Source organism: Platichthys flesus, chromosome 7, assembly GCF_949316205.1.
Source record: "Platichthys flesus chromosome 7, fPlaFle2.1, whole genome shotgun sequence".
Classification (NCBI taxonomy): Eukaryota; Metazoa; Chordata; class Actinopteri; order Pleuronectiformes; family Pleuronectidae; genus Platichthys; species Platichthys flesus.
In genome coordinates, this window is record NC_084951.1 from 24,166,431 (window position 1) to 24,189,815 (window position 23,385).

The 23,385-nt window shown below is 45.4% G+C and overlaps 1 protein-coding gene across 1 annotated transcript; it reads right to left on the minus strand.

Moving 5' to 3' along the window:
• Positions 1-763: 763 nt before the first annotated feature.
• Positions 764-17,793, minus strand: LOC133957180 (inactive dipeptidyl peptidase 10; the record flags this gene model as incomplete). Its single annotated transcript, XM_062392643.1, has 24 exons — positions 764-2,086; positions 2,182-2,254; positions 2,942-3,000; positions 3,110-3,209; positions 3,312-3,366; positions 3,470-3,664; positions 3,795-3,861; positions 4,719-4,817; positions 5,059-5,106; positions 5,195-5,313; positions 5,948-5,995; positions 6,699-6,790; positions 7,286-7,390; positions 7,457-7,498; positions 7,854-7,977; positions 8,150-8,247; positions 8,982-9,136; positions 9,225-9,345; positions 9,833-9,914; positions 10,403-10,455; positions 14,555-14,626; positions 16,383-16,477; positions 16,631-16,726; positions 17,634-17,793. Coding segments are annotated over 24 exons (2,376 nt in total), but the record flags the coding sequence as incomplete, so codon positions are not given.
• Between the last annotated feature and the right edge of the window lie 5,592 nt (positions 17,794-23,385).

Below are 23,385 nucleotides of genomic sequence, written 5' to 3' on the forward strand. Positions count from 1 at the left end.
AGATAGATGGAAAGAAAGAAAGAAAGAAAGAAAGAAAGAAAGAAAGGTGAATGGTTCGATAGATAGACAGACATACATATAGATAGATAGATAGATAGATAGATAGATAGATAGATAGATAGATAGATAGATAGATAGATAGATAGATAGATAGATAGATAGATCAAAAGAAATAAAGATAGACAGACAGACAGACATATAGAAAGATAGATAGATAGATAGGTAGATAGATTGATTGATTGATACCAAATTCACCTAGACCTCATATACACTCCACAGTATGTTTTTCATTACTAGACATAACTACTAAAACAAAAAATGTCCTCCCTCATAAGGTCATATTCCCCCAGCTGTTAAATCAGGGTCAGATTCCTAAATAGCCTCAGTGTCCCGGTGAGGGCTCAGCACTAAGCCACTGATTCATAATGTGGGATGCAAGATGTACATATGTATTAACTTTGTTGTTTGGTTATGTATTGTTTCTTTTTGTTACAAATTTTGTAAGAGCATTCTGATATGTGGTGTCTTATTTTTGGTGTTAATTTTGATTAGTGTGTGCAAATACTCCAAATAATCCATTTCACACCCTGTGGAACAGATCTTCAGTCAGCAGATATCAGTTGCTGTGAATGCTACCGTCGTTCTTCAGCTGTGTCAGTCAGTATTAACCAAGTATTTCATAGTTATCCATCCAGATGATTCTGTGATGAGTGAACGGAAGAAACCAAAGCAATAATTTGCTGTAAAACAAGAACTTCAAACTTTATTTTCAAGGGGAGTAAAAGGAGTAGGGGGTAGCTGGTTGTTTTCGAGTCTGGCATTCATTTTCAAACCAACTGCATGCAGTTTACTGGTATGGTTTGGTTGATGGCCGCTTCATGGTCGAGCCCACAAGCTCAGTGTATTTGGAACATAATGGCTCAACAGTTAGTCCAAAGAAACCACAAAACTCTGAAATATACAACAAATGATTCAAATTCCAAGACATAGACAAACTGAAACCTGCCTTACTGACGTTCTAACAATATTTCTTGAATTTGGAGCATGTGGTGTAAATAGTTACAGTCGTATTCTCATTCTTAATCACATAATGCAAATAACACTGATGAAACCAGTGGATAAAGTCCACAAACTGTATTTGGCACATTCAGAATGATACAAATAATTTATCTAACTTTATTTCAGCCAGGAATTCACTTTACACAAGACCCAAAAATACTTAGATTATGCAGTGACATCTTCAGAGTTTGCGCAGACCAAAGACCGTACGGCCTGAAGTTAATCTTTGAGTCTAGGAATCATATTTCTTGTATCAGACTTATATTACCTTTTTGACTTTCCCGTGAACGGAATCTGCATAAATCTGAATGTGATCGTGTCGTGTGATCTGGTTTATTCAGACATCTATATTCAGTTGAAGGTTATGTAAGGTTGCATCTTCCCATTGCAGGATTTTCAAGTCTTCTCAAGTGTTCCCGGCTCTTGGCAGAATTTGGACGTTAAAACCCTGACGGGCGTAATTCATTCCTCTGCCAAACACATAAAATGCACCGTAAACTAATCCACATCATGCAGCCATTAAGACATGCATGTTTTCAAGTCTTTGCAAACGTTTTGTTGGAATCTGTAGTCTTCTAGTCCACATCCTCCTCAAGTACATCTTGTAAACAAACCGTCTCTCAATCATTCAGTGTAACAGAAATAATTATGTGCAACATGATATACAGTACATCAATTTTTTTTCAGAAGTTGTTGGCGCTGATCTGATGTGTTTGGTCCCCACTCCTGTGCTCTTGTTCCTGGTAATCCGACCCAAGGTAATGCATAAAACTGCTTTCAGTCCTAAGAGAGTCCTTCAAACTCTCGGCTCAGTCCTCGTCCTCCTCTTCCTCCTCTACGGGCTCGAAGAGAACGCTCTGCTTCAGGCAGCTTTGGAGGTAATTGACCACTGTCCTCTGGAAGTGATGGACGCTGCGGGGCTCCCTCAGGACGTGACCCTCGTCTGGGTACAGCTGCAGTGAGTAGTTGGCTTCCACCCTCACCAGTCGGCTCAGGAGCTCGGCGCTGTGCTGGAAGTGAACCCTCGCTTTGTGAGAAACACACAGAATGTTAGAATAAGTATGAAAGACAAAAACTACAAATGAAATCCAAATATCATTATTAAAATGTAATATATCGTACCATCTGCAGTTCCATGTAGAATAAGGAAATTCTCATCTTTCAGCTTGTTCACCTCCTCCAGCAAAGAGGCAGTCTGAGAATACACAACATGACTGTGAGCGCGTTACACCTGTCCAGTTCAAACTAATGCAGCCCTGTAACAAATCCTTACTTCATAAAAGTTTGAATACTATTGAGCTAAAATCTTTATGGTCGTCCTGGAGGCTATAGGTTCGGTTGCAGCTGAACTGTAGTGCATTATAACACCAACTCAGGTTACCTATGAGAGTTAGAACTGACTTTGAGATTTGACTGCTTGTTTTTTAAGGCCTGGAACAGTCCTGCTTATATCTGAGATCTGCTATCCTCTATGAGCATGGTCCCTGCCAGGGCTGTTGTTGTTTGACCTGTTTGTTGTATGACGTATTCTTAACTGTCGGCAGTGAATACAATAAATGAAGAACAAATCATTTGATACCATGGACTTGTTAAAGCACCTTCTTCTTCTTACTACTAGAGTGTTGTCTCTATTATTTATTCTGCCCTCATTGGCATCAATTGTGACAAACGACTAAAAATAACTGTAAGTATAACTCAATAAACTTGAGCTGCACCACAAATTAAACGGCTCAAATGACTTTAAAGTTGCCTCAGCACCTCTTAAACGTTCTGGCTATGAGGCATCAGTGCTAACCACCACACCACCACGCTGCCCTCATTCATTTAATAAAACTAATTACAGGTGAGCACAGAGCGCTAGAGGACAGGTCCCGAGCCTCACCGAGTAAGCGTGCTCCTCCTTCGCTGGAAGGCCGAGATATCTCTCTGAGAATGCAGCACCTGAAAGCAGTGGAACGACTTTTACACCAACATATGAATTATTTTGCTGTTTCACTGCATTTTTCAATCCCCCACTCTATGAATAATTGATGACACGACTGCAACTCACTGTAAAGCCTGAAGTCGGTAATCGGTGCCACGGCAGCCGAGCACTGAAAGAGTTTATCTGTTGCCGCCAACATCTTGAGAGTTAAATAACCACCGAACGCCTGTGAGGGGAAAACAGAACAGGGGCAAATCTGAATCATGTGAACAATTTTATGACTTCAATAAAGAGGAATTGAGTTTTCAGGTTTTAAAAATGCTGTAACCTTGCCATAGAGGGCCATCCGGCGATGATCAATGTACGGCAGTTGCATCAACAACCTGTGGAAACATCATAACAGCCTGTTAGTTTATCACCGGACAGGCTTTATGCTCAGGTGTCGTTATGTGAGGCTGCGTTACGTTGTTGTGTAACCACACTGACTCGACAACTCCCAGGTAATCTTTGACTCTCAGTGAGCCGAGCTTGCGCGTGTCCAGAGCGGCGGTCTTCTGTCCGCGGCCGACCCCGCTCCGGCCCTCCACCCAGGCCAAGGCCACACTCTGCGAGCTGGAGAGGACTTGGGGCCAGTCGAGGGAAAATTCCTCTGTCACCGACTGGCTGCCGGGAACTCCATCTCTGAGCAACAAGACCAACAGGATCAGCTGGTGTGCTCACAGTAGTTGGGTTCAGACGAGTTGTTCACATGTTGCAAAACCGGTGACACACACAGTCCGACTGTCTCGTGGGATTGCTCAGCGACACTTACACAATGATGAGGAGAGGGTGCAGGTTGGCCTCGTAACCCTGAGGCAGAGAGAGCTTCAGGTGCAGGTCTGAGGAAAAGCAAAAGGTGGTCGAACAAGGTCAACGCTTCACGGACAGGCAGCCAGAAATACATCTGAAGAAATGTCTTTACAAAGATATTCTCTCCTTTCAACAAAAACAGGAAGGAAAAGAACATGAACAAATTTTCACATGCATGTCCCCGAGGGCGGGCATGACTCATACGGACCTGATCACACAATACAAGAAATTTCTTCTTCAGTACTTGATGATATTTGGAGAATAGTCTGACTGGCACTGAAGGTGATCCTTGAATGCTTTGTTTGTGTGGCCAGTATCATAAAAATGCCCATAACCATTTAATTTAGCTACTTAATGAAATGAGAGCCAGAACAAACATCTGCCAAAACCCAACAGTCCCATTACGAGACCACATTTAAATTCACTAAATCCGGACGTTTATTTGGATCTGCACAAACTTGGTCTCTCATAAATATCAGTCTCCTTAAAATGCCTGACTGCTTTCATCAGGATCAAAGATTTATTACATGTCTACGTATATTAAGTTGATTCATTTATATAGAATGAATCATAAAATGAGATATATTCAGCTTTTTTGAGGTTCATGTTCTGTAGATTATGTCATATTGGCCGTTTATCTGACGACCTGTGATGTTTTTATTCAGAAAAACTAGTTATAATGAAATATTTGGTCAGTACTTAACAATATTTGTCTACTTAATATCATGTGAATGCTTGTGAATGGCACCAAAGAGGATCTGTAAGCTTGTGACTGTGTTTGTGTGACCAATATCATAAATGTAACCACAACCTCAATTAACTTCTGCTACTTCCGCACATTAAGGACCATTTATATAATAAATAGAGAAGGGTTTCTCTGTTGTACCGTGGTTTTCTGCCGGGAGAGTCCTGAACAGGGTCTTGGGGAGCCTCTTGTCCTCCAGCGCTCTGGACAGAGGGCTGTTATCCTCCAGGACCACGTATCCTACAGGAGATACAACATCACTGTGTTAAATATTTCATCCTGAACATCAAAACACACACAGAAGTCTTCACGTAAGCTGCTCTGACTGAGAGCCACAGACAGAGGGCAGTGTTGATGAGCGTAAATTGAATGGATCTGCATTCCCTCATATGGAACTCTGCAGGCTGTGGTGGGACACTGCAGGCCGCCTGTGTGTGAGGATAAGTCTGTGAGTATAAGTGTAAGCTCATGTAATACTCACTGGAGGGGTCCTTTATGCTGTGAACTGTCACTTTAGGGATGCCAGGGCCTGGGTAAAGAAATCAGTATAAAACCAACTGTCTGAGCAGTGTGGTGCGTACAAGGTCCTGGTGAGGACGTGCATGCGTCTCCTTTACCTAAGCAGTAGAGGGTGAAGTGGGTTTGATTGGGGCTGAACTCAGACTTAAAGAAGCTGCATCCGTCTATGAGGTCACAGGTGATGCACTGGCGCTGGAAAACTCCATCCAGGTCCACGCTGGAGAGGCAAAACAACCAGGTTATTGACCAACCGCAGGACGCAGCCTAAGGCAACTCGATTGGCTCCAGGAAAGGGTCGATCGATCGCTAAGGTCTGAGAGAGAAGTGTCAGCGTAGAGTCAAACTGAACTCGACTGCCCGGAAACAAATGGGGTTCAATGAGGTTAGACACAGAACCCTTTGTACAGATCACTCTGTGGAGCCTCTAAATGTTCTTTTCCACGCCGCTGCTTACAAATGTCATACAGGATCGATCACAGGCCAGGTTTAAACAAGTCGTCTTCCCTCCTGCAGGATATTGAGCTGTCTCCGGGAAGCACAGCTGATAAAAACATATGAAAGCCAGGAGGTAGATGAGGGAGCACCCATGGGACTATGAGTCTCAGCAGCGCACATGGTCCTCGTCCACAGAGATTGGATTTTTTCTTATGAATATGTCAATTCAGCCGTTGTCCTGGAGAATATACAGCACACAGCAATAAAGATTCAAGCCAGTTACGCTTGGTGGTGTCAGAAGGCCGGTTTCTCCATTAATATGAAACATCGGTTCAGACTAAATTAATCATATCACTGTGTGGAGTCTGTATTCTGTGGCTGGGGTCAGGATGCTGTTCACAGGGAAACATGCTCACCTGTAAAGGTGTCGGCTCTGTCTGGATTCCTCTGTGCTCAGAAAATAGCTGACGAGGAGAAAAGAGACGAAGTACAGACAAAGCAGGTTACTCAACAAAACCGCAAATCGCCTTCGGGTATCTAAACTTCATCCGATTAATCAATTATTCATGACAAGAATCTATCTTCACATATTTACATACTGCAGCATGTTTATAAAATCAGCTTCATATCACAGTACATTTTTTAAGGCAGCGTTAGAGATGCTGTTTAAAGGGAATTGAGCCGTGTCAGTAGGTGGACTTTCCATTTCTATACAAATGTAAGGAGAGAATTATTTAGCGGACAGCCGCATCAACCTGTGGGTTATAGAAGTGAAAACAAAAATCTAGAGCTACCATCGTCTTACTGTGAGGCTCCCACTTCAGTCATTATGTTCATAACCCATCTGTTGTGCTCTTCCCCCCCAAGCGAAAACGATTTAAGCAATAATCTGATGCGAATCAATTCATTGCCTGACAGAGAGTCAAAGCTATATTTTTATATGAGATGTTTAAATGGTCTTCTTGGCTCGAGTCGGCCCCAATGATGGGACTTGCTCTCCAGCAGCCGAAATGGTTCTCTACAGCAGGAGATGATTATTTTTCGAGGTGGGCAGTATTCAGCTCAACCCCTCCAGTCACTTGTATATTCATGGTGAGCCCGCTGCAAGCTGATAAATGCGCTGAAGGGTGATTCAACCTGGCTCCACACACTGCGGCTCTCACATACATTTTCCCAGCCTTCTCGTCCAGGGCGCAGAGCCGGCTGACATCCCAGCTCCCTGATGTCAAGAAGCGAGGGGGGACCGACGGGATGGCAGGCTGGGTTACACACAGAGAAACAGAGATGAGGAGGAGGGCAGAAGGCAGAAGCCAGATATACACGGAGCAAAAATAGGCGCAGCGATACATAAAGTGTGTGTCAGAGGATGAGGAGAAGAAGAGGACAGGAAGACACAGGAGAGAAAACTTTGATTTGACACCGAGCCGCTAATGGTTTGCAGGAGGCCAAAGGTGTGAGGCTCAACTACCCTGCAACTGTAAAACACTCTGCTCTTTACCACCAAATGAGCCTTTAATGTGAAAAAAGAGATAATTGCACAACTATGGAGGAAATAAAATAACTCAAACGGCTCTGCTAACGACAGAGGTGGAGGCGACTGGGAGGAGAACAGACTTCAGGCTGCAACGTGCTGCTGGCTTCTGAAAACTCCTGCTGGTTTATTTGACCCCGCGTTGAAATGTTAAAAGCCAATTCTACCAGTAATTACTCCGAGATGACACGGAGGAGTAAAACTTAACGGAGCAGAAACTGACCTGTGCAGAAAGGCCGGCGATGTGGTGGAACTCTCCGCGGGCGCCTTGCTTGGCCGGCAGGATGGTATAGAACATGGATCCGTCAGCTGTAAACAATGGCACCTCCTGTAGATGAAAACCAATTAGTCAGATGGAAGACTCAATTGATAAATAGACGTGATCAATAATTACCTGTCGTTGATTCTGCATGATGTCCATGGCCATCTTGTGTTTCTACGGATTTCAAATCAAAGGCATCAGTCACCTAATTTAAAATGCACTTACATCAACATCTAAAGCTGATATGAATGTCACTTTGATAAATAAAGCTTTTTATGTCCATTAATTATTTAGGGTTGCATTAATTAACTGAAATCTAATCCGAAGGGGATCAAGCGGTAAGATACTGCAGCACATTGCTGGAAATTCCTCTCATGCAGCAAATGACCTTAAATATTAATCCAGCCGGTGGAGATTTGAAAGCCTAAAGAAATCAGCGGGGCTCCCGACACAGAGCAAAAGAAGTACAAATTCTATTAAAGCCGCACACTGCAGAGAGGGCCATTTGGATTACTAATGTGGCGCTCACCTCCGAGCACGCCCCTGTGGTGGCCTCGCACACGCACAGCACCGACTGGTTCTGGGCGCGGTTCAGCCAGCGGACGGCGAGCCGGGTGGTGCTGATCCAAGTCACCATAGAGACGTAGCTTTCCCTGAAGAGGCGATGCAGAAAATGATACACGGGGAGGAGATTGAAGAGTGGTGCAAAGGGACGGGGAGAAGAGAGGCAGTGAAGGGGAGAGGAATGTGGACGTATGTATTAACTTCTGACAGGTGGTGTTTGAAGTTTTATAAGATTCTTTATATTCATGACGGCGTGCTCACCTGGCCCTGAGGGAGTCGGGGGGGATCATCTCCAGAGTGTGAGCAGGACCATAAAGATTCACCACAAACAGACTGACTGATGGGATACTGGATCCAGCCTTCGTGCACAGGCACAAGAAAAATGATTTGTCAGATACATTTTTGGAAAAGAACACGAGCGACAAAGGCAATGTTGGTTTGTGAGAACGGAACTTTGGTCCAGACCAGCATTTAATAATAAATAAAACAATATCAGTAACAGAAGGTAGAACTCATGCCTTTCATTTTTATCTCAAACTGGGAATTCACCGGTAACAATATCCAGAGAGAAATTCTGAATGAAACAAAATATAAGTCATAAAACAATATCAATAATGTACAATATCATTTGAAATAAAGTCCAATATATCCTTATATTGCTTGTTCATTGTGTTAGTACAGTGAAGAGGTATAACAGAATGGATCAACATCAGATTTGTCAAATATTTTGCTCTTAATCAAGTCTCTGCTCATGTTTTATTTATATCTATCTGTCTGTCTGTCTATCTATCTATCCATCCATCCATCCATCTATCTATCTATCTATCTATTTTATATGATCTACATTGTACGTAAGGCAGTTTGAGCTGGTGAAATATCTCAAAATGTTCTTGATGGATAGAGAAAATAATTATGGTTGAAAAAACAATGTATTCTGAAGCATTTGGTCTTTTTTCTTCATCATCATCATGAAGTTGTCAGTCGTGTTGTTAAGTAAAATGTCACAACACATTTTGTTATTATAAAGCAGATGCAGATGTTCGTGTTCATCATGTCCTGCAGCCTCATTACACTTGTTCTAACCAGTTTCTACCTTTGAGTAGGGGAAGAGCACGTTGGACGGGTAGAGACCTCCTAGGAACTGAGGTATTTCCATCACAGGGGTGGCGGAGTTGTTGATGCTGAGGTATGCCAGCCGGGCTCCATCCACAGACCACCAGTGAGCCACATAGGTTAAGAGCACCTCCTCTGTTTTCAAAAGACAGGAACAGGCTTTAAAACAGATAACAAAGTGTAAATCAGCGTTTTTTGTGATTACAGTACATCAACCTCCTACCCTCATAGGTCCAGTCTGAGATCCCATTCACCACATTCTGCCCCTGGTCCGTGGTCGTGAGGCGCAGCGGTTTGCCGGACACACTCGGTTTGTAGTAGATATCTCCGTCCAACACGTAGGCCTGGCGTCAGCAGCACAGACACACAGCGTTAATCCATTATCAAAGACATGTGCGGCTGCAGGCTTCATCGCTGGCTTCATGAATGGAGCCTCGGAGGCCGTCCAAGAGTGAAGGAATCATCAGCCAGCACACACACACACACACGGGTGAGAGCCAATACATCACTACTCGCCGGGTAATACGGTGCAAATGAGCACCGACATAGCAGCGAAAGTCAATTACGTAACATGGAGAGGTAGATGAATGATATTAAGGGTGTAAAGCGAATCCCCATAATAACGGCCCAGTCACTGCAATAACCTCTGAGCTGGAGGTCTCTCCCCGTGATTGGGAACACGCGGCACCGCTGATGTTGTCATTAAGAAGAAGATGTGGAATGAAGGCCATTCATACGCAGACAGGAGGATTATAGATTGAGGAAGGTTGAGGAAATTGAAAAGCATGAGTGAGAGGGACGACAACACTGTGGATCAAGTGTCTGTCTCACCAGCTGGTTGCCCTGATGTCCCCAGGAAGCGAACTGCAGCGCTGCCTTCTCCCTCTCCGCGGGCTTCAGCTCCAGCAGATCCCTGGAACACACATCAAGACTCAAACGTAATCCTCTCATTAGGGAGAACCGTCCTGTTTAAAGCCCTCTGAGCTCCGTCCATGCCCCGGCCGTGGGAGAGTCACTGCACTGAGGGGGACAAGAGGAGCAAGATGCAGCGAAGGGATAAACAATGGGGTTGGTTCATGCAGGAGGGTCTTCTAAAAAGAATCCTCTCCAGAACGAGTCATCGGCGGCTCCAGGGACCATCCGACATCCCCGCTGACATAATGCAGACTATGAATCTCAGGCAGTGGAATCTGAAGAACAGTACAAACCATATGTTGGGATATGGAGCCTGGAGAGGACTGACGGATGAATGCATGTCTGACAGCGATATATGAGGTTCTGACTCCATGACACACGCGTTGAAGGAAGGTTTGTTTTTGGGTTAAATCCGCTGGTTCTGCTTGCACTGGTAACGCTCATGCCCAGTGCAGCCCATGCATTAGCATTCACGATTCCACCTACCCATTAGCCACAGTGTAGATAGCATAGTTGGCTGTGAAGGACTGAGAGAACACCTGAAAGAGGTAGAGGACATCATGCATACAGGTGTGTTTGATTTGAGTGCTCACACATGCTCATACACGGGTATAAATAGAGTTAAATGCAAATGAAACACTGGTAATTGTTAAATGTATTTATATACTGTAGTTCATCCATTCAGAGAGCGACTCCATACGCTGCATTGTTTCTATCGCACATCCCTCACACACTGCCGGCACAGTGGTCAGGGGCAATTTAGAGTGTCTTGCCGGAGGACACTGAGGCAAGCGGAGTGCCGGGAATTGAGCCACCGGTTCTACTGAGCCACAACCGCCCACGAGACCCCACGATTAACCAATGAGGAACAGAAGCTGTTTGCATTAACTTAAATGAGTACAAGCATCAAGTGGTTTATTGCTTTTTTTTAAAAGGCAGCAAAACATTTTGCTATAAAATCAGAAAGACAAGCAAATATAAGTTGATCCCTACATTCATTTATTGATAGTACAGATGTTCTGGTGAAGTCACCAGCAACCGAAATGCCAACGATCCAGCCGAAAATGGCGATTACATGCAGATATATGTACGGATATGATACTGCGTCTTTAAAGTATATAAATCTTTTACTTTCAGATAAAACTCAAAGTCTACGTATCGGAATCTGTATGGAAAGGACATTTTTTATATCAAGAATATGTAATTGATAAATAGTCCCACAAAGCACTAATAGCAATGCGCCTTGTGTTACTTTTATCGGCCCAAGTATCTTAATATAGCTTTAATTGCTACTGAGCCAATCACAGCTCAGGATATGATCCGTCTAACCGCTGGCTACAGTTTCATCCAGATTACATCATTACAGCGATCACTAGTGAAGAGCAGAAACTTGGCTCACAGAGCCATTTACTTAAGACTGAGTGAAAGAGACATAACATCAGCAGCATGAGAACAGAGAGAACAGTACAGACGTTCCTATAAAGCACTTTCATTACAGCTAACATCCTTCCCACTGAGACCTATCGAGGCTGGCAACGTGACCCGAGCATCAGCAGCTCGATGAATAATTAAATCAACACACTGAAGAAGACCTAGGGACCAAATCAATGAGTCTGTGTGTGTGTGTGTGTGTGTGTGTGTGTGTGTGTGTGTGTGTGTGTGTGTGTGGTGTGTGTGTGTGTGTGTAGAGTTAATTGATCACAGCACTACCTGAGGAGTTCAAGGTATTACATATCGATTTCTGGGATTTCTCTCTTTTGTTTTTTCGACCAAATGGTTGGAAGCAGGCTATTTGCCCTGTGGCCCCTGAAAGCATCGGCCCGCTGGAAAACCAGTTCCTAAAGAAATTAAATGTCACATCCCCTATACGGCACACTTGGCAGTGAAATTGGATTTCTCCTCTGTGTTGTTTGCCTGTTGTTATAAAACGCATGGATGGAGTGGCACAGGGGGTAAAGCTGCTGGGGGGGAGGGAGGGAGGGGGAAATAAGTGCTCAGGCTGTGTAAATGTGAATGAGGGCAAAACAGGAAAGAAGCAGTGGTTCAACAGAAAATAGCTGCAAGAGCAAACAGGAAAAAGGTGATGGACGGAGATAGAGAGAGGGGGAAACAAAGACAGGAAGGGAGGAGGACAAGGAAGCAGAGGCACAGACTGCAGGCCCCGAGCTGCCGATGTTGAATTGGGCCGATGTTGAATTACGGGGCAGCATCGCTCTTCGAGACCAAAGGGGGCAGCATCGCCACGAGCACAATGTGTCCGATTAGCTGTCGGTTGATTTGTTGAGGGACCCGGAGATTCTGCCGATGATTTAACGTCGGGAGAGCCGGTGGCAGGGGCCGGAAGTTATGGCGTGTTTTTGTGCGTCCGCGTGTGATAAACAGCCACAAAGAGTGAGAGCATCTGTCTCCGGGAGGCTGAGTGAACTCTAATGTGCTCGCCTGCAACGTGATGTAAATCCTGCAGATTGCTCAGCCCCCCCCCCTCAACCCCACCACTACCTTTTACACCCCACCCCCTTTGCTACGCCACTGCTGCCGAAACAGGGAGGGAGTGAGGGGGCACTCACATCCACACAGATTAAACCCTCATAAGAAAACATATAGAGATTACACCAGCCTCCGCCTGAGCACAGATCCTGTGTTCTGCTCTCCACCACAGAGATAACAGCTTCCTCCCTTTCCACCAGTGCTCTGCTTCACAAGCAGCTCAGCAACACACCGACTCTGATACCAGCACCCACCAGCGTTTGTTGCAGCGTGCACACACCAATCCATTTAGTTTGTCCCTTAACTGGACCATCTTGGCAGGAGCAGCTCTTTTTGGCTCCTGCTCATCAATCCCCAGCACCCCCCCCCCCCCCCCCCCACCCCCCAAAATACTTCCAGCTCCTCCAGGCTGTTTCGCCATCATAAGAAAAATAGGTTATTCAAACAGCCTCGGAGGAAATCCCTGTTCTCTTGCTCCTATGTGGTCGAATCCCCCAACTCACTTCTATGTATACGCTCTTTTTCAAAAGCGGTTTATTTCCCCCCCACCAGGCACAGATCCCACCACCCCCCAAAGCCTCCAGAGCTAATGTAAAACCCAGAGAAGCCTTTTAACATTGCACACACACTGATCATCCATTTCCCTCCTCTACATCTCCCTCCTCTCGGTGTCTCTGTCACTCTTCGATAACCGTTCTGATTGATTTCCACCGGGCAGTGTATCTGAGGGCAAATGGTGCATATCCCATTATTCCTCCTCCCCTCCATCACAACTGGCTCCCCCCCACCCCACAGTTTTTCCTCCCTCAGTTCTCTGCCACTCTCAGCAGCAAACCGCTCCTCGTCCAAACAGCGGAGCCGGTGCCTGGTGCAAACTGCTTCAGTCAGCACAAATCCCCCCAGAGATAGACAGGGTGGGAATCAGAGTGAGAGAGAGTGAGGAAGATGAAGCAGGAGAGAGAAGGGGGGACCTAGAAGGGAGGGATGATTGGATGAATAGCCTCCATGCATGCAAAATGCCATCAACACACACAAACATATCCATTCCTAAATACACAAATGATTCCAGGTGCCCACAGCCTCGGATTTCCTGGTGCGCACACACCGAGCATACAGATGAGATCAGACAATCCCTGCTGATATCAAAGGAGGTATGTTAATGAAGCGGCATAAAACAACTGAGGCAATCCACCAGCTGGGCAAAAGCTGTGGAGCCCGGTCCCCACAGGGAAAATCAGAAAACTGATTAAATGTACGTTAACTGCTCAATTATTCAGTTGGGATGCAACTGTGTGTTCATGTGTGTGTGACGAATGCCGTAACACAGCAACAGGCTCCGTAGTCCCCCCCCCCCCCCCCCCCCACACACACACAGAAAATATGAAACGCAGTGATTACAGCTGGTCTCTCTAAAGAAAATCCACAGAGGGAAGGAACGAGGGAGCGACTGAGCGGCAGAATCTGCATTCCAGATTTGTTTAATAAAAACAGGCTTTCACATCTCGTTGATTCTGTGCACAAAACCCAACTGGCCTGATCTGTGAGCGGTGCTAAAGCAAAAGGGGAGGAAAAGATGTGGGTCTCCTCCGACCAAATCTGATCTGAAACCTCCCGCGATTGTGATTCTTGTCAGCTTCTCATTAAAATTCTCCCACATAAGAAGTCGGGGCGATTTCATTACCGCAGCTCCAACTCTACTGCCCCCCCCCCCACACACTTCCCCCTTCCCCCTTTTCCCTTTGCCTTCCACATCCCACTGATCACTCACTCTTACGCTTTCCTCAACCCCCTGCACCTTCCACCATCAGCCAGTTTAAATATTCAACTCCCCATATGTTACCCCCGTCATTTGGCGGGTGGTGTTTCAGAGCTACAGACTGCTGCAGCAGCAAAAATCAGCTCTCACACACACACAGACACACACTTGTGTTTACTCCTCCCTGTTGTGCGTCGAAGCTCTGACTTAGATTCATGACACCATTGTTTCGCAGCCACTAGCGGCCTGCCATACATGGAGGTCTGTGAACAGTAGCAGATTGTCTTGGATATTTATTAGTGCAAAGTTTAATTTATGGCCCTGGAAATATCCTGCAGGCAAAAATCAAGATGGTGCTGAATATTGAGACAAGTTGGCATTCAAAGAAAACTTACTGGTTGAATGTTGTACGCCAGGAGGACAAACCTCTTGTCTGCGGACACTTGGAATTGAGTCGTGGTCAGATCCTGTAGAAAAAAACAAATGAAGACAATTAGACAAAACTCATTAAGAGACGTTAGTTTGGTCTCTCTCACTGTGTGTTCCTCTTATCGGCTTCACTCGAATTCTGTGCCATTGATACATTCAATGTTTGAAATAATAAATTGACCTGTACTCTGTAGCACCTGCAGCAACAAAGGACTGATCAACGACTTTGTCAAACACAATCACGACAACTGGCCTGTTCATGACTAGGGCAACGACAACTGATTCTCCACTTCAGGGTTCTATATGGACGGGGTCGAGCCTCACAGAACTTTGTCATTAGAACCTGAAAAAGCTAAACTGGTTCCCTGCTGCCTTAATCAAAGCTAAAACAATATATACCTAATCTCGGTCCTGCTATTTTCATTTAGGTACTATTTTTTACACTTTTGATTACAGCTGAAAACCTTGTCTTCTTTGTCAGATAATACAATAAAAATAACAACCCTGAAGTCAAATTGAAAAAAAGAGACACTGAACTAAAGAGGCACAAACATGCTCTAAATGTAAATAGTTTTTTTAGTCATGAAAAAGTAATTCAACAACTAAATCGTCAAATCCTTGTGTCATTCGCTGTTACGTTGCACAGACAGAGTCGGAGACACCTGCAGTTTTCTAATGATGTATAATTCATCAGGGTTTTGTAAATATTGGCTCCAGTACAAACCAAAAACTTCCACAGTGTCACTACAGGTAGGCCAAGGTGTCCCCTGGGTGGGACAAGACATTTTAAAAAGGTTGAACAACAAGCTGTGTCCTTTGTGTCTTCTAACAGTTTTGTTTCTCAACATCCTAAACAGGATATTCCACTGAGTTTCTGTTTCGAGCCAAGAAGCTGTAGCAAAAAACATATTTAGTGCAAAATTCTGAAAAAGACAAAACTCCCCATAACTGTTCACTGCACTGGCCTCCTGTGAAATGTACCGTGTTTGAATTGGGAATTCAAACTCCATCTTATAAGCTGCTGCACAATCATCAGACGGTATCAGACAGTGGATCAGTGGGTTCCTGAGCCCTTACACGTCCATTAGACAGATACCCCAGTCGTCATGTTTTTCATCTGTCATCTGTCAATTTGCAGACTTTTGCAAAAAAATACATTGGAGGGATTAACACAAAACTTGCTGGAGGATTGTCAGTGTGAGTCAGGGGCTGTGGTGCCGATCCGGATCAGAGAGCGAGTGAATTTAAATGTGGTTTCATCAGGGCACTGTTCGACCTCGGTGGAGCTTTGTGTTCTAATTTGTACCATTCAACAAAACCAATAATCACTCCGCATTTCTTTATTGGAGGAAAAACCATTGTCCTTCTTGGTATTCATGAAAGAAAACGTATTGTTTCTTATCGCCAGCGGCAGGGAGGACAGAGCCACATCACGACACAGAGGAGAGAGACTTCTTCTCAACCTGACAGCTCAACCCCTGCTTCCAGCTCCTCGCTGATGACCCATATAAGTCTGTCAGAGTCGCGCAGCAGAGGCGGCGTTCAAAATCATGCCCTTGCTTTGAAAATTCTCTTTGATGGCACATGTTGAGGACTCAGAGAGCCGCCAGAATGGAGGGGGGTGAGCAGATACTGTGTCTGTGCCAAATCTTTGTGGGATGTGGAACAGAGGGACTCATCAGCTTCTCTTTCCCTCCATCTGCAAGCTCCTTCCCTTTGGGCCGGGCAGCCAGGTCTATCCAGCTGTCTGAGGTTCTGAGCCAATCAATCATGAGCCGTGTGGCTGCAACTCACCAGGGAGCTGTTGTCCAGCAGCGTGGAGGTGAGGTTGCTGTTGAGGCTGAACGACAGGACGTGTCCCTCCCGGGTGCGGACAGCCACTTCGTTATCTGACCGGGGGGGGGGAGACATAAAGTGCGGTTAGGACGATGACTTAATTTCACAGAGGCCGCAGAGTGCTCGCTGCCCCTGCAAACCAGCGGCTCAGTTTCAGGGGTGAGATCATTAAAAGGATTGTTTGAGACCCGACGTGGGATCCTCACCGCTCAACCAGGCTACACAGGGGTCGTGAACCTTGAAGTCCTCGCTCTCCAGGTCCTCCATGGTGAGATGAGAGCGGAGCAACAAGTGGGACTCGTCTTCAGGGGCAGAGAGACAGAGTTAGATCATCAGAAAATCATTCCTGTTTACAGAGGCAGAGCCGGAGCGTGTTTGCAGCCTGGTCTATATTTCTGCTTTGCTCTTGGACTCTCTTCTTATTTGTGCATTTTAAGTGGCACTGTTGATGTGTTTGTACATGTAGTTACATTTCCATTAAACAGGAACTTCTAAACTTCTAAATCTAATCCATACGAACAACAAAGTGTACAAAAGCCGATATTCTCTTTTTTAGGAGGCTCTTTAATCTAAGAGACTATTTTGTTGTTGCCTGGCAACTGCTCAGACCCGAGAGATAGTCGAGGTGATTTGAAAACTTCCTGAATGTTGAATTGTCATTTCTTTCACTGCAGTTTGTGGTTTTTATAAATCAGTAAAGATGGTGAAGATTTAGCAGATTTTCCGCTTAAATTTCTCAAAACGTTCGAAAGTAAAGTCACTTGAACAAGATTGAGGTGAAAGTTTTCTGTCACCTCTTCAGTATTTTATTTTGATAACATTTTCTAAGAGTAAGTTTGGAGTTCTATGATGAAAATGTTGCAGATTGTTCCCTTAACATTCTCAATATGTCTACAGATAAATCATTTGAAACTTGACCTGCAGTGAGATTCACCTTGAACAAGAGTGAGATGAACATTCTTGACCACCTCTTACAGATTTCTTTATATTTATATTTTCTAGTTATAAGTTGTGAGATTTACAGCTCTTCTCACCTGTTTCCAGTCTTTCTCCTTTAAGCTATCACAGAGTAAATACACACACTTCCCAGGAAATCAAACTGTGATTTCCCACGTTACAACTCCTCTCTGCTTTGTTGCTTTTTACTTTTCACCCTCCGGCTCTTCCCACCCTTTTTCCGCCCTTCCTCTTTTCTTACAGAGCTCTTACCAGGAGTGAGGAGGATGACGGAGAGAATGACCAGAGACATGACAGCCAGGATCACCACCATGGCGATTCCAATGCCCTTCCAGTTCCGGGGAGGACCGTCTGAACTCCCCAGGTCCTGAGGGTGACGGGGGAACACACACAGAAAACACAGTGGTGAATGTGAGCAGCCATCGAGGGAGGAGGAGGAGGAGGAGGAGGAGGAGGAGGATCATTAGTGTTGCTTCATTTAGCAGTCTCGCAAAAAGGCCCCCCTGACAGGCGCAGTGAGCCTCGGGGGGGATTGGGACCAGTCTTCAGCATCAATGAGGCCTCACTGGATCACACTCATTTTCCATTTGAGAGCTGCGTAAAATTGATGCATGTGAGAAGTCAGACTTTAATTGCATCAGCAGTTTTTTGGCTGCACCATCATATTTCTTCATTATCACAAGACACATTATCATTTCACTTGTTAGGTGACTGATGGGACGTGTGCTGTAGCTAAAACAAAGAGGCTTTGAGTGAAGTTATCAGGGAAGTTGTGATGCCTGAAACAACTTTTATAGAAAAAGCTGTTTCCTTCCTCAGCCGCTTTGGGGCAGATCAGGATTCATTCAAGAGCTTTGGATGAAGTCGTTAATGAGGCTATAAAAGTGAGAAAAAAACAGGGACTGTATCAACAAAGAGAGAGAGACCAAGATGCCGTTGAACTTCAAGTTTAGGCTCAAAGTCCTTGCATAAACTATTATGCGATCTGGGGGGAAACTGATGGAATTAGCCGGCATCAGTATCTGTCACAATCAAACCCGACTGCATTCTGTTCCCAGGCTGCGCTCCGCTCCCTCATAATGCGAGGCTGGCACTGCTGGAGCCACATGCCGGCTGGAGTGTGAGAGTTAAATCACACAGCAAGCATAAAACTCAGCCTCCATTAAGGGTGGCTTCAGCCCCTTTGGCATCACCCCTACATCAGCCTGGTCGGCTCCGGTCCAGCACGCACCCCCCCAGGCCCTGGGGAGGACGACAGCGGAAGGAGGGCATCTCTGTGGCTCACTCCTCAACAGATTGCTGCTCCTCCGTGCTCCCTGGGTGACACCAGCTGCCCCCGAGTCTGGGCAGTCGGCCACACTAGCCTCAAAAACCCCCGACCTACAGCGCTTCCTCTCCACACACACACACACACACACACACATCTACCAATACACAAACCTACTCTCCTTCCCCAGGCACGGCTGCATATCTAAGCGCTCCCTTGCACTTGTGGTGTTTAACTGACAGTGCACTTAAATAACTGTCGTCAAAATGTCTTAGAAAACCCATTTCAGAAAAGTGAACTGTGCAGAAACTGAAGATTAAAGTTGGGACAGTGGGATCGCTCATCCAATTTCACAACTCTGTGTGTCTTTTATCTAACAAAGAAAAACTTTGATATATTTTCCTTTATCGTCATTTTTGGTAAAGTTAAAAAGAGTTTCCACGTCCTATCACAAGGGAGCGGGTTGACTTTATAAGATGAATAGAAGACGTACGAGCTTTGCTTTATCTTGAGCGGTTGCCAGAGCAGGACTCCCTGCCAAGGTCTCATCTTTAATAGATAGAGATCCCCGGCTGCAACACGTTCAAATTAAAACCACCACCAGTTGCACCTGCAGGGGAAACTTTTAAGCGATGTTTGAACCCTGGCAGGTCGGCGCAGGCCAGAGCCGGGAGATTGATGTCCACGGCTGTGAATCTATTCGGCCTCTCTAACACTCTGGTGTATCTCTCATTCTCGTGCCCTCTCTCAGCACCCAATCTCTCACTGAGCCACCATTATCCCTCCATCAGACAGATAACCCTACACTGGTCCATGGAGGCTTTGGTAGAATACACTCAATACTGCATCACTGCATCTTTAACACCGTCTGCCTGACTGAACAGTTTGGGGAAACTGAAACCCTGTTGTATGAATGGATTTTCCATTAAAAGCAATGTGTAATGCAGTACATAAAGAATTAAATACAGATTCTACAGTGGAAAGACACATTTCAAATTAATTTCCTCCACCTGACTGATTCTATCACAGTGTTATCATTTCCAAGTCCATCCCTCGAATTACTGTGTGCAACATGAGAGCAGAACATCCTCCTGTAATGGGATGCACGGCTCCTATCATTCCCCTGAGCCCGGGCTTTAAGTCCTACTTCCAATTAAGGTTAGCAGCGTCGCAAAGACTGACAGGAAGAATCCCACATTTGTGTAAACGAGGGATTTTTGTCACACACGCGCAAATGAGACGTGCAGAATCCCCGAGAGTGAGCGGTGGAAAGGCTGATGGTGTCGACCGGCTGCTGGTCACGATGCACGAGGGAATCTAATGCAGCATAATCTGCCGGCACAGGTGAACAGAAGAGGAGCTGCAATATGAGACTGACCCCGAGTATCTCCACACAGCAGCCTGACGGACAGGCATATGTCCATCCATCACTCTCAATACATCTCAGAGCAAGTTTTTCTGCTGAGGCTAAATCAAAAATTAATCACTCATTGACCTTCCTCATCGAGCCGTCTACTTTATTCCACCCGCGTGAGGAGAGAGAGCTGAGGCGTCAGTCAAACTCCAAAGGGGGCGAGAATGCAAATCAAAGGTCTGAGTGTTTATGGATCAGCCGCCTGAAGGGTTTTGCCCTCCAGGGGATTTTTATTCTGTCACACCACAGAACTGCATTAGAGGAACGAGAGATCTTACAGTCACTCACCCCAAAATAAGAGAATCAATACAGTGTTAATGGTGATGCAGCCATAGAGAAGACTTTATGGAATACTCAAAAGACCTATTCTGACCCTAACATTTCAAATTAAAAAACATATCAGATTGAACCATTTCTTACATTCGCACACAAACTGATTCCAGCAATGTGGCTCCGTTTTTTTTCTCAGAGCGCTGCACGCACAACAAACAAACAATTCCGTCTCTATTGATTGAGTTTGAACGCTATAAAAGCAGGCCATGCCTAACACAATTACTCAATCCGCACAGCACGCACCCCTGCTGGGTTGTGTGGAAACCAGGCGGCGCTAAGAATTCATAAATTGGGCTCGGGAGACCTCCTTAACTCCATCTTCTGTGTCTCTGAGATGCAGAGAATCCAACAATAAATCACAAATAGAGGATTGAGGGAACCAGGCATACTACCATCCCCCCCACCCCTCCCCCTCCTCCTCCTTAACATGACGAAAATATGTTTATTACACACATAACATTGGCACAGACATCAGTGAACTAACCACCGCCATAAAAACAAGGGGAGATCTGCTGGCTGACACATGCAGGCATCAATACAACATGTCTGCTTGTGATTTTTAATGATTCACTGAAATTGCTCACGAGGGAACGCGGTAGATTAGCAAGTAGTCCACGTACGTATCACCTTGTCAATATCTCTCACTGCCTCCTTAAATATGAAGGTCATCATTAGAGCAGGCCGTAACTTAAGCATGGTTGGAATAAATGGATACCAAGCATCTGTAGTAATGAGATACTACAGCTCGGTATCGATTCATATCTTTTATTCCACATCCAGAGGACTTTACGTGCTCTCATACACTCTTATCTCAAAAAGCAGTAGTTACACCATATGGGAGGTTGTTTTTTTTGGGGGGCCCTCGAGGCTTTCGCCAGACAATGCAGTGAAATGAAAGACGAGCAGCTTTAACCTCTGATGATGCCAGGCCGCCCTACGCTGTCTCGTTCTTTTCACGCTCCCCATCACGCGGAAGTAAATTACTGTACAAAAGGGTCGTGTGTGAGACCTCTCCTCCCTCGGCACCTCCAGCCACTCACAGTGACCGAGCTGCTGTCTCTACGAACAAGCAGCATCTGTAGAAGACATGTGTGTGTGTGGGGGGGGGATGACGTGCTATTCCAGTGAGATACAAGAGGAGGCTCGACTTATCGCCCTGGGACTTCACAGAAATACTGAATCAGCACATGACATGCCTATAATGTGCTTAAATAAATACATAGTTTGAACAACAATGCGCTCACTGTTTGCACTATGGACACAACATGAAACCACTGTGCTGGGAATGAAGAGTAAAACCAGAACGATAGAACAGATTCATCCACTTTTGACTTCTTCCCTCACCCTGGGGACCAACTGAGGCAGAATCAAAGCTCTATGGTTTTGTGGCATGAAATTGTGTTATTGCTTTCGTAGTTAGACATAGACATATAGACTATTTCATAAAACAATGACGCACAAACACATTATTCCTGGAGGATCTTTCTGTGTCCACTCACCGGCAGAGTGAGGTGAAAACCTGAGGGAAAGGGTGCAGATGTGATTTGCCTCATTATTAATTGTTTTCCTGTGGAACGCTTGTTATTGATTGGAGACGGTGACGTGAAATGTTGCTCACATGCAGCTGATGGATTGTGTGTATATGCCCCTGCAGCCATGTGTGTGTGGGGGGGTGGGGGGTGGGGGGGCCTTCTCAAGGAGACACTGACGCTGCGGGGGACAATTTCAGACAAAGTTTCCCACAGGTTTCATCACGTTAGCATCCGGAGGTGTCACTTAACTTCAGACATCACCGTGCTCACGTCACACAGCAGTTAGACACAATTTCACTAATAACCGCTCCACGTAAACTCTGGAACAGTTTTGCCACCAGGGCTGCTGCAGTGATTTCCAGGGAGGGCGACAGTTTGATGAGATCTGTTAATTAAGACTTTTTTTTTAATGGTCTTGTTGCCCTGTGGATAAACAGAAGATCCAGAATAACATGTCTGTGTGATGGTGGACGAGAAAGTTGTATCCATGGAGGGGAACCCTGCAATTAGTCCTGCATGGATATTAGTGGTGCGTGTCCATCTGCAATGTGTGGAGAAGAAATATAATAAATAACTGATTATTAGATCAGAAATCTACACACCTTCAGCCATGAATACAAAATCCACCTACTCAACTGTAATTAGCCTTCATTCAATGTCTTAAATTAACAAAAAATAGTGAAATAAAGATGCTCAAGACACTTGAACAGGAGCTTGAATAATTAAGGGTTATATATGTGACTGTATGCATAGTTTATCGGCTGGGAACATCATACAGATGGTATAGTCTCTGTTCATTGCCAATACACCAACACAAGCAGAGGGATAATCAATCATACACTGTCATGCGTGCAGCCTGTCACATATAGTGCAGGTCCACACTGGAGGGGGGGGGGGGAGTTTCTGCATGGGACACATCTGGATATTATAGGAAGAAAATTCCAACTGTTCCTGGTGCAGATGTGATGTTCAAAGTGTGGATGGGACCTAGAGGAGTGAGAGGAGGCGGACTGCCGGTACCGCAGTGCTCGGTGTCAGGGGGGTCCGGTGCACAACATGGATATTGACAAGCAGGGAAAGTGTGAATGGGCGAAATGGATGGAATCGATATTCACCGTGTAGTGGGTGCACACATGAGGAATCCCCCTGGTGCACAACACACACACATACACACATCCACACACATCCTGCACGCTGCACTCACACCTGCTCCGAATGTGATGCAAAGTAAAGTCACGGCAACAATTAAACATTAAAACTCGTGCACGTACCAGCTCCGTGGACATGTTTTGCTGAGTTGTGGCAATCATTGTAATCCGCAGCGCGTGCGCCTCTGTCGCCTGAGAACCCGCCGAGCAGCTGCACTGGAATCCTGCGGAGCTTCCGCTGCAAGTTCCCCTCTCTCTCTCTCTCTCTCTCTCTCTCTCTCTCTCTCTCTCTCTCTCCCTCCCCCCCTCT